Raw genomic sequence first — 12,903 nt, 5'->3', positions numbered from 1 at the left:
AATCTGGTGTTTACTTGATCTCTCTTTTTGTTTCTTAAGATACCATACAATAATTTCTTGCTGCCCTGCATATCATCTCTCATCTTCTGTGTGAATAAGGCCCAGCTGTTCCTCTTTTCTTCCTCTACTACTTTCCTGGTAAAATTCTTTGCCTGCACATATTTTCTTCTACTTTCTTCAGTCTTAGATATTTTCCATGCTTCCCATGCCCTTTTCTTTTCCTTCACTTTACTCTTTACCCTATCATTCAACCAGTGGCTCTCTTTGTCTTTCACCTTTCCTGATATTTTACCATACCTTTTCTGCACATTCAACCAGTGCTTCCTTGAATCTTTTCCATTCATCTTCAACATTCTCCATCTCCGTCCTGGGTACCAAGGGTATTATTTTCCACTGAAATTCTTCTTGTATGCTTTTCTCCTTCAACTTCCATACTTTGTTTTTTCTCTTCTTAATGGGGGTTTTTCAATCTTTCCTACTTCGTTTTCCTATCACAACTCTATGATCTCCACCAAAGGCTTCTTCAGGCATGGCTGTAACATCTAAAAGGTTCTTCCGGTGTTCTTTCTTGATGATTATATAATACCTTGTAATCTTCTGATCGTTCTTCTTCCTAAACCAGGCGTTTCCAACAATCATTTGGTTCCTCATGCAAAAATACACGAACATCTTGCTTTCTGGATTTACATTTCCATATCCAAAGTGCCCTACAACATCTTCCTTTCCTTGTCTTTTCATTGCAACTTGTGCATTTAGATCTCCCATCAATAGCACTTCCTTATCTTGGCATTTTATACCTACTGCCAGGTTTAGACTTAGGCCGCCCCTAACATGGAGACAGACGCTTTTCATAGCCGCTGCTCTGGAGTAGACGCTACGGGTTAGCCCCTTCCGCTATCTTCACTGTACCGATGTTCATCTTCTCTGCTGTATATGCCATAGAGGACGTCACCCATAACCCAGGGTAGGGGCCCTCCATATTTGACCTCTGGAGAGAGGGTGTCCCAGTATTTTAAAGCCCCCAGGAATTGGGCTATGGTGTATTATTTTGTAATTTCTGATAAAAACCATTAAAGGTGTTTGATGAATATCAGAATTTTTATTTGAGTGATGTATATCTTGTTACGAGGTATTTCTTGTAAAGATTGATTGATTAGATTTTATCACAGTACTCATAGGTGGTATACACACACTGTAATTAAGATATATTGTAAAAACTTAAAAGTTAGACATTTAATTTTGGTGAAACGTAAACTGTCATATGTATCTTGATTATTAACAGTACTAGTAATTAAGACGCTCGGATGAAAATAATGTAACTCGTTTAAACTCGTTTCCTAAACATACGTTTTAATAAATGCCATTATCAGCTTGTTGCATAATATGCTATTTTTGTATTGAAGGAGTTATGTTATAGAAAACATCTCTTAATTTTGTTCTCATATAGGAAATGAGCATTATGGTTTCTTTCCAGATATTGCACGGTTTCAAGAATCAAGTTGGTGAGGAGAACTGGAAGAGATTTTCAGATCAGTTCCCCCCTCAGCTGAAAGACCGTCTTTATTCCATGTATGGTGTCTGAACTACTCATACAGGTAAAAAATAATATCCTACTACATTAATTCTTTGAATATACATCGTACGTACCAACTTTTCTTGATTTTCCATAAAATGTATATGAATGTTTGGTGTGTTTTATGTATATATATGGATCAACTGTGTTGTTGTATGTTTTTTTCAATATATGCACTTACATATATTTTATCACCCCACCAATAGATTGTGTTTAAATATATCCAAAATATTGTTGATATTGGATAACTGCTTGTTTTTGCTCATTCAATTATTAATCAATATTTTCAGTGCTCTCTAATGTAATGGGCAGTCTTTTGATAGTTATTTTCATATACTTCCGCTTTTAGTGTTGCTTATACTGGGCGAGTTGGCTGTGTGGTTAGGGTCGCGCTGCTGTGAGCTTGCATCCTTGAAATAGTAGGTTCGAACTCTATTGTCGGCAGCCTTGAAGATGGTTTTCCAAGGTTTCCCATTTTCACACCAGACAAATGCTGGATGCTGGGGCTGTACCTTAATTAGGCCCACGGCCGCTTCCTACCCACTCCTAGGCCTTTCCTGTCCCATCGTCGCCATAAGACTTATCTGTTTCAGTGCAATGTAAAGCAAATAGCAAAAAATAAAAAAAAGGTGTTGCTTATCATGGTTTCCTTGTAGTATTGTCTCAATTATAATGTCATTGTGAGTTGGCAGTTATTATATTTAGGATGTGTTCTTATGATGTTTGTCAGTGGAAAAGAAAGCTATTCAGTCACTCATATGAAGGCCTTTAAGCATACTTCTAATACAAAGTCGAAGGGAAATAATTGAAAAATCAACACTCCTTTTACTCCTAGTGGGTCTGATTTTAACATATTAAGGCCCGGTATCATCAACACATGTTAAATATATACTAACAAGTAGTTAGTTAATACTGAGTTAAAATTTAACATATTGTTAGGTTTCTTGCGTTTCATTGAACTTTTCCTGTGAAATGTTAACTAATCGACTGTTAACTCTTCCAACATTGCGAACTGGTGCGAATCAAGGAAGCAGTGGTATGAGCATGCTGTTCTACAGCACGCTCTGATGAGCTTTTGTTTGAGTACAGCTGTTAAATATGACGCGTGAAGTAAAACAGTCGTCCTAATTTTTCCTCCTACGAAAAGGAGTTGTTAAATGAATTAGTAAATATAGAGAAGTTATTGAGTGCATGTGCGCAGAATGATTGACGACGATAGAAAAAGACAAGGCATGGGAGAAAGTCCGCGAGGATTTCAATGGAGTTAACAGATACTTTTCTAGCGGGTATCCACTATCACCTAACAAAATCCCTTCGTTAATTTTCCCACTTCAAACTGTGCTCTGATATAGGAGTTATTAAATATTGTATTGTTTTGTACAGAACCAGACCACCTCGCAACTATATCCCTGATTTGGCAGTTAGGATCACCAATCACCTGAACATTAACATTACAGAGAAATATCCCTTCCGATTACGATATATTTCTGCCCTATTGCCTCCAGGTGATAAAATTCACTAATTTTAAACGTAATTGTTCCTCAATAAAATTGGTCGTTGCCGCCGCAGTCTTGTCTGTATTAACATGTGTCCCTATTTCTAAGCCATTTGCGATCTGTAGATTTACAAATTCCGGATGATCACGGAAACTCCACTCTCTTTTCGCTTTAGAAATTCCAGCATTGTCTCTGACCATAATGTGAAAAGAACCAGTAGCAAAAAATCGTAATGTTATCAGTATCTGCAACAGTGGAGAAAGAGGTAAGTTTCCCTTCGTAGGATATTCCAACCTCACCAGAATTTCGTCAGCAACCTTAGCAGTGGCTATTTTTGATAACCTGTAGGTATCTATGAAGTAATTCTGCATCCATCAAATTTTCAAAGTCATTACGTCACTGAACTCTTCTTCGATCAGGATTATTGTGTAAAAGATCTAAGTAGAGCAATTCCGCATCTAAAGGGAGATTCACAGCAGCCATGTTGGAACAGGTTGCTAAATGCTAATGTTAGCCATTTAACATGGGAAATGGCTGATGTTAACTATAATACAAAGTTTAACATATGTTAACGTTAACAGTTGTTGATGAAACGCAAATTTTCTTAAATCGTATGTTAAAATGATTTAACACCTTGTTAAGTACTAACGTGTTGATGAAACTGGGCCTAAGAGGTGAGTGAATGCTTGTTTGCTTCTTTATTGGTTGAACACAGTATGATATACCAATAATTGCAACTAATCTTGCATTATTTTGAAAAATGTTTGCAACTTCAGAAATTGACAAAAATATGGCTGTGGTTGCACAGAGATATATATTTTCAAACAAAATGGCAAAATATGCAACAGCTAACTTAGTAAGTCTTCACAGCATACACCATTTTATTTTGCAACTGATGGCAGCTGTGATAGCAATGTCTGCTGTATTCTGTTTTTGTTACTCACTACTAGGTGAAATAAGAAAATCATTAGCACTGCGCTTTCAGTCTCATTATTGATTTTATACTTAAGTTCTATTTAGTTGCATGAGAATCTTCTGGATTTTTGTTTTTGGAATTTGGCAGATATGGCCTGAATGCATAGCGCAATTTACTCAGAATATTCTATTTTGAGGACTACTCTTAGTTCCATTAGCATCATTTCAACCATCTTAACCGATATACATTACAGTCATTATCAAATCCCCACATTATTATTTTTTTTTTTTTTAAATTAGCGCAAGCATTTGGGGGGCAGGTATTATTTGTGTTAAAATCGCTACAGTACTCCTGACATACAGAATTCTGGAAGTTGGTATATTTCCGCCCACTCTATGGCAAATCTGTTTCCGCCAAAACCAAGAAGGGTGCCACGTACGTATCGTGTCATTTACGTGGCGACAGTTTAAGTAAGTAAGGGAATAGTACCAGTCTTTAAAAAGTGAGAGAGAGAAGTTTAGAAGAATCATATCTTATCACAAGTGGCAAAAATACTGTAAAGAACATTAGATAGAAGAACGAGAAGAGAGGTAGAGGGAGAATTGCAAGAGAAACAATACGTCTTCAGTAGTGAAAGATCTACGGTGGACCCAATTCTCAGCATGAGGCAATTTTAATGGAAAAGAATTGAGAATATGTAAAGGGTCTGGTCATGACATTCATAGATCTAACAAAGACATATGATTTTGTTCCCAGGGAGAAGGTTTCGAGAAATGATGGTCATAAAGAGACTGGGTACACAAACTGTAGAAATAATGCAAACAATGTATGACTGTGTCAGCAATGTACAGACTCTGGTTGGAAAGACGGAATGGTTTAGAAATTAAACTGGACGAAGACATAAGAGTGTGCTGTCACCTCTTTTATTTAATGGTTATAGATAAAATTCTAAAGGAGACAAAGGAAGCATCGAGGAATAGATATATGAAGATATTATTTGTGGACGATATTGTGGTCTGGGGGAACGAATAGCAAGTAAGTACAAGAACAACCTGATGCACTGAATAAGAAAATTGAAAAGTATGGTATGAAAATCACTACTGAAAAAGTCAAGGCCATGATGATATCAAGAGGAGAAAGACAAGGGAAAGGCATTGTGAAAGTTGGTGGTCAATGACTTGAAATTGTGGACAGTTTCAAACACCAAGGGAGTGAATTCATGCAGAGTACAAGGCTGAATATGGTGCAACAGGGCAATGCATTCTACGAGTCTAAGAAACCTAGTCTGATGAGGTAATACCAAGGAAGTGTAAGGAGATATTGTACAAAATGTATGCACCTCTATTGACTGTGCGGCTGAGACATAGACAATGACAGTAGGGATGAGAGTAGAATTCAAGCCATCGAAATGAAATAGCTAAGTATGATAGGAAAAGAAAGGAAAGACAAAGGAAGAAACAAAGATATTAGAAAGGAGGTTGGAATAGAAAACCTAAATGAGAGAATTGATAGGAATACAGTACATAAATAACTAAAGGAAGATAGACATTAATTATTGGTATGTAAATAATTTTCATTTCTTTTTCTTTGTGTGAAAAATATCAGCTCTTCTTCATATTCACTGGATGAAAATTGTAGAAAGTCGTCGTTACTTTCCATAATAACCTCCCGTGTTCTCCCCAGAAATTTTCGTCAGCTGGGTGGCAGGAATGAGTAGCCGGGGGGGGGGGGGGGGGCGGAATACTATGTAAAAACTGAATATGATAAAATTTCAATTCCCCTCAGGGCATTACCAATAATATTGGACAGGTAAACATTAACTGCAATTCCAAGAGAGATATAAAATCTAGAATAGAACAGGCCAGGAGACAATTTTTTAGCATGAAACAGCTATTTACAAGAGCGGATCTAAGTCTGCAATTGAGAATGAGAGATCTAAAAAGGTGGTTTGAAAAGTCCATGCAAAGTCCGAGAGATGGCACCACCGGCGCGTATCAAGGTGACGTTTAGTTAGTAGCATCTCTTGAATGAACGCTCACCAAGTTTGTCATATTTTCAAGAAATGGACGAAAAAGAATTTCGTATGGTGATTAAACATTACTTTATGACTCTGCACCTTCGATTAGACCAGTTTATAAGTGATTTCAGAATTTTCGGACTGGCCATATGTGACACTGAACGTTCTGGACGGCCTGTGGAGGTTACAAATAGAGAAATCATTGATCAAATCCATGATGTGATGGATGACAGAAGAGTTACGGTGCGTGAGATTGCTAGTGCTGTGGGCATCTTGACTGAATGGGTACATAATATTTTGCATAAACATTTGCACATGAGAAAGCTATCCGCCAGATGGGTGCCGCGATTGCTCACGCTTGACCAAAAACGGAATCGTGTGAAGTGTTGCAAGGATGGTTTGCAGCTGTTCCAGAAGAATTCGGAGGACTTTAAGCATCGTTTCGTCACTGTGGATGAAACATGGATACATTACTATACTCCTGAGACCAAACAACAATCCAAACAATGGGTTACCAAGGGGGGGGGAATGTGCACCAAAAAAGGCGAAGACCGTTCCTTCGGCCGGAAAGGTTTTGGCAACTGTCTTTTGGGATTTGCAAGGGATAATTTTCATCGACTATCTGGAAAAGGGTAAAACTATTACAGGTGCATATTATTCATCGTTATTGGACTGTTTGAAAACTGAGCTGCTAGAAAAATGCCCACGATTGGCCCACAAGGAAGTCCTTTTCCATCACGACAATGCACCAGCACACACGTCAGCAGTTGTGGTCGCAAAATTAATGGAAATAGTATTCCAACTCGTTTCACATCCCCCCTATTCTCCAGACTTGGCTCCCTCGGACTACTATTTGTTCCCCAATTTTAAGAAATGGCTGGTGGGACAAAGATTTTATTCAAACGAGGAGGTGATTGCAAACACTAATGGATATTTTGCAGAATTGGACAAATCCTATTATTCGGAGGGGATCAACAAACTAGAACATCGTTGGACGAAGTGTATAAGCCTAAAAGGAGACTATGTCGAAAAGTAAAAAAAGTTTACCCCAAACACGTAAGTACAGTAGTTTTTATTTTTGCACAGACTTTTCAAACGCCCCTCGTAGAACAAGGTGGATTGATTCAGTAAATAGGAATGCAGATAGAGAAACCTGAATTGAGGAACTCAGCTATAACACGACTATCAATACTGAATGTTGGTGTTTGTATTTTTTTAAAAGTGAATGCCCAAAATATATAAGGCGAGGACTTTCACCACAGACTGGAAGAAATCTAAATTTTGTACAAGATTTAGATCATCCTGGGTGCTTTACAAGGGTAAAATTAACTGTAAAGATGGCGACTAGTGTGATGAGTGAGGAATTTCGCTCCATAAATATCCTACTCGATTCGCATTATAAGTTGCAGAAAGCGTTTGATCTGTGCATAGTTGTGGAACATAAATTGACAAGCCTCAGTTTTACACTACCGTCATGGCTCTGAAAGAAGCAACTAGGAAAAAAGTGAATTTGAAGAGGTGATGAAGGACTTTCAAGCTCGCTTGGACTCCGCTGTAAGTGCTGCCAACCTTCCGACTGTGCTTCAAATCCTGGACGGCGATTTCCAGGCATTCAGGTTGCATGTAACAACTGCAATTGGTGACCTGAAGAAACAACTAAGTGCGATTGAGGACAAAATTCAGAAACAGGATGAGGCAGAGCAATATAGTCGCCGAAATTGCCTGCTGCTACACGGCGTCCCGGACGAACTGTCTGAAGATGTGTATAATAAGTTTCTGGATATAATAAAATATAAAATTTTGATTGAGCTCTCAATGAGTGACGTTGACCGCTATCACCGGCTGGGGCGCCGAAGCTGGACGTCTGCACAAGTGGTTGCGCGAGGAAATCGTCCGATTATAATTAAATTCCTGCGCTATCACGATCGAGATCGTGTGAGGCGAGCCAAGCATGCGCTGAAGGGGAGTGGATTTCTTCTCGCAGAGTCCCTAACAAGTGTGAGGAAAACTATATTAAATCATGCTAGGGACTTTTGGGGACCAAGAAACTGTTGGACAGAGGGCGGGAGAATGTGTGTTTTGAAATATAACACAAAGTTTCAAATATGCACGATTGCGCAACTAAATGCCTTAGTTGTGTAGGATGAACGAGTGGACTGTTCACTTTTATTATGTGTGTTTTCAGTAGTTTACGTTTGTGAGTGAGTGAGTGTATGTAATACTCAGTGGTTGTATTCAGTGCTGTTCTCAGGTAAGCTCATCTTATTTCATGTACCTACTATTAGTTTTCCTGTTATGTTGGTAGACGAATCTATCCCTTGTGTCAACAACCCGCGTTCCTTGCCTCCCCTCTTAACTCAACCCTCACCCCTCCCATACCCCGAGGCAACGGCATCCATTCTGAGGCGACAGCTGATGAATCGCCCGAGAGCTCTCTTGTGTTGTCACCTAAATTCACTATTCATTGCAGCTCACCTAGAAGAACTACAGGCGATTTTCGGAAATAGTAAGATACCTTGTATTGGCATATCAGAAAGCTGGTTACGTGGAGATTTGCCGTCATGTACTGTAAATCTCGACGGATACTCACTCTTATGACATGACCGTACTGACAGGCAAGGTTGTGGAGTAGCCTTTTACTACAGGAATGATTTAAAATGCAAGATTATCTGCACCCCTCAGACCCAAGCCTTCCCCTGCAACCTGAGTATATGTTTGTTGAACTCGACTGTAATAAGAAAATATTAATAGGAATTGTATATAAGCCACTTAATATTAGACAAATGGAGGAATTCGAAGCAACTTTAACTGATCTTATCTCAGTCTACGAAGATGTCGTAGTCATTTAGGATTTTAATACTGACTTGTTTAAAACAAACCAGTGAATCAGATAAGTTGTCACATATTCCATGCTCTGAATGTGGAAATCCTACCACTTAATGCTACAAACCATGTCTACTTCCCTGACCACTCGACTCACACTTTAATTGACCTTATAATTTCAAATCAACCCCAGAAAGTCATTAAGCACGGACAGATCCCAGCTCCTGGGATTTCAACTCACGACTTATTGTACTTATGTTACTATATCCGAGGACCGAAGTATAAAATACGCTACATTATCTTAAGAGACATAAAACATATTGAATTAGATGACCTACGCAATGACGCATATAACTTACCGTGGGATGACATACGTAATTTTCATGACATTGACTCACAAGTTAACAGATTCAACTCATTAGTGCTGAACTTGTATGACAAACATGCTCCGGAGAGGCAGATAAGATTTACCCCCCCCCCCCCCCTCTTCTCCCTGGCTGACGACCGAGATAAGATCTGTTATGGCCAGCCATGACCGTTGGTACAGACAATTCAGACGAACACGTGACAAAGATGACTTTGAACAGTACAGGAAACTGAGAAACAAAGTTAAACAGCTAATTAGCAACAATAAATGCCACTACTTTCAACAGTTAGCAGGAAATAATAATTTAAACCAAACCTGGAAGAAGTTACGATCTTTGGGCATAGGCAAAGCCGTAAAAGAGCACATTCCCACCATGTCTCTAGATACCTTAAATGATCACTTTCCTCAGCCTAAAGTCAGACCAGTTCCATTACCGGCTACTCCCACAAAATTAGCATGCCGTTCCGAGCGCGACCAGTTCTCTTTCCACACCGTTAGCGCAAATAATGTTAAACGTGTGCTGTACTGTATCACTTCTGATGCGACAGGTAATTGCGGTATCCCGATAAAATTAATTAAAAACATCATGGGGACTGTACTACCAATACTGACTCACATATTCAACTACTGCCTGCCCAATGGCGTATTCCCTAACGTTTGGAAAGACGCACTAATAAGGCCTATCCCGAAAAACAATACCTTGGATTCTCCATCAGATTACCGCCCTGTGTTCATCCTGCCACCCCTCGCAAAAGCACTCAAACGTCTGATTCATGCACAAATCGCTGTATACCTGACCGAAAATTCCTTCCTTGACCCTTTTCAATCCAGCCTTAAAGAAGGACATAGTACCGCGGCAGCATTACTGCGAGTTACGGACGATATCAGACAAGCGATAGATCAACGATATGTGACTGTAGCAACACTACTAGACCTAAGCGGCGCCTTTGACACAGTTAGCCCTGGGTTACTACTGCTGAAACTCCGTAGTCTCAACTTTAATATGACATCTCTTAAATTTTTTAGCTCCTACCTCACTGACCGTTGGCAACGAGTATCAGTGGGAACAATGTACTCAGGATGGCACAACAAGTCAATACCGGTAGGTGTCCTGCAGGGGTCGATTTGGGGCTCACTTTTATTTGTTGCTAGTGTGAACGACATAGGGGATGCATTGAAATATAGCAAGTAACATATCTATGCAGATGATCTTCAGATTTGTCATCACACATATTCACAAGACATAGATGTAGCCATTGTCAGAGTAAATTTTGACTTACGATGACTGGATGACTATGCGAAAAATAACAGCTTGTTAATAAATCCTAAGAAAACTCAGGCTATTATACACTGGCTGATAGAGCAAATGCAACACCAAGAAGGAGTGGTTAGAACTTTATGCCAATTGCAGGGTAGACTGACGTCACTGAGGTATGCTCACGATGTGAAATGCGCCGCTGTGCTGCGCACGTAGCGAACGATAAATGGGACACGGCGTTGGCGAATGGCCCACTTCGTACTGTGATTTCTCAGCTGACAGTCATTGTAGAACGTGTTGTCGTGTGCCACAGGACACGTGTATAGCTAAGAATGCCAGGCCGCCGTCAACGGAGGCGTTTCCAGCAGACAGACGACTTTACGAGGGGTATGGTGATCGGGCTGAGAAAGGCAGGTTGGTCGCTTCGTCAAATCGCAGCCGATACCCATAGGGATGTGTCCACGGTGCAGCGCCTCTGGCGAAGATGGTTGGCGCAGGGACATGTGGCAGCCCGAATGACGTCAGCATGCGAGGATCGGCGCATCCGCCGCCAAGCGGTGGCAGCCTCGCACGCCACGTCAACCGCCATTCTTCAGCATGTGCAAGACACCCTGGCTGTTCCAATATCGACCAGAACAATTTCCCGTCGATTGGTTGAAGGAGGCCTGCACTCCCGGCGTTCGCTCAGAAGACTACCATTGACTCCACAGCATAGACGTGCACGCCTGGCTAGAGCGACTTGAATGAGGGAATGGCGGAACGTCGTGTTCTCCGATGAGTCATGCTTCTGTTCTGTCAGTGATAGTCACCGCAGACGAGTGTGGCGTCGGCGTGGAGAAAGGTCAAATCCGGCAGTAACTGTGGAGCGCCCTACCGCTAGACAACGCGGCATCATGGTTTGGGGCGCTATTGCGTATGATTCCACGTCACCTCTAGTGCGTATTCAAGGCACGTTAAATGCCCACCGCTACGTGCAGCATGTGCTGTGGCCGGTGGCACTCCCGTACCTTCAGGGGCTGCCCAGTGCTCTGTTTCAGCAGGATAATGCCCGTCCACACACTGCTCGCATCTCCCAACAGGCTCTACGAGGTGTAGAGATGCTTCCGTGGCCAGCGTACTCTCCGGATCTCTGACCAATCGAACACGTGTGGGATCTCATTGGACGCCGTTTGCAAACTCTGCCCCAGCCTCGTACGGACGACCAACTGTGGCAAATGGTTGACAGAGAATGGAGAACTATCCCTCAGGACACCATCCGCACTCTTATTGACTCTGTACCTCGACGTGTTTCTGCGTGCATCGCCGCTCGCGGTGGTCCTACATCCTACCGAGTCGATGCCGTGCGCATTGTGTAACCTGCATATCGGTTTGAAATAAACATCAATTATTCGTCCGTGCCGTCTCTGTTTTTTCCCCAACTTTCATCCCTTTCGAACCACTCCTTCTTGGTGTTGCATTTGCTCTGTCAGTCAGTGTATTTGGTACCAAAAGAAACCTTAATTTGTTAAAAAGTAGACATGTACCCCCAATTATTTTAAATAATATTGTCGTGCCCTATTGCATGTCAGTAAGAAACTTTGGAGTTATGATGACTGAGACACTAAATTGGACTGAACAAGTGACAAATACATACTGTAAAGTGCAGAAATCCCTTTTTCCTCTCAAACGCTACTCTACTATATTTCCAAAACATCTTAAAATAAAACTGGTAAAATCCCCAATCTTACCAATTCCAGACTACTGCGACGCAGTACTTACGGACATACAGTATCTCAAGACAGTAACAAGATGCTTGAACGGAGTTTAAACACCTGTATTCGATTCATATTTAAGCTACGATATGGTTCTCACATTTCACCTTATCACAGGGAGTTGTCATAGCTTTGTGTTCGTGAGCGTTGCAGTCTCCACGTTGTCCCTTCTGCACGGAGTTCTAAACACAGATGTACCAAATTCTCTCTCATCAAAATTTAATTACCTTTCCTCCTATCATAACCACTATACACGATCTGGCTCCTGTTTAACAATATCTCTGTCACTCCAGGACCTACAACTGCTCCTCCTTTGTAGTCACTGCCGCGAGACTGTGGAATACCCTACCTGCTACCATTAGGGATTTGCACTCGTAGGAGATTTAAGATGGATTGCCAAAATCACTTTGTGAATACTTCTAGCAGAGTTTTCGATGTGTGTAGCTTGAATGAGCATATTTTCATTAAAATTAGAAATATGTTTGCTTGTTATAGGTTTTTACTGTGTTTCCGTGTCTTATTATCTGTAGTGTTAGTTTTATATTTATTATCATGTACATTTAGATTGTCATGTTGTACATTCTATAATCGTTTTTTATTATAATCTCCAAAATTTCTATTAGTATTATATTATTTTAAAAAGACTTGTATTTAAATATTATATGTATGTTAGTTATTTTAAATATTGTGGTTAAGTGTAAG

At 40.4% G+C, this 12,903-nt stretch overlaps 1 protein-coding gene across 1 annotated transcript in view; it reads left to right on the top strand.

The window, feature by feature from the left end:
- Tnpo (transportin 1) overlaps positions 1–12,903 on the top strand; it is a 341,883-nt gene that overhangs the window by 315,710 nt on the left and 13,270 nt on the right. Inside the window, exon 18 of the mRNA XM_067145500.2 lies at positions 1,475–1,595. Coding sequence (XP_067001601.1) covers positions 1,475–1,582 — 108 coding nt within the window. The 3' untranslated portion in view covers positions 1,583–1,595. The remainder of the gene's footprint in view (positions 1–1,474; positions 1,596–12,903) is intronic.

Source organism: Anabrus simplex, chromosome 4 (assembly GCF_040414725.1).
Source record: "Anabrus simplex isolate iqAnaSimp1 chromosome 4, ASM4041472v1, whole genome shotgun sequence".
Lineage (NCBI taxonomy): Eukaryota > Metazoa > Arthropoda > Insecta > Orthoptera > Tettigoniidae > Anabrus > Anabrus simplex.
Note: the sequence above shows the minus strand (reverse complement) of the source record. Positions and strands in the feature narration are given on the sequence as shown.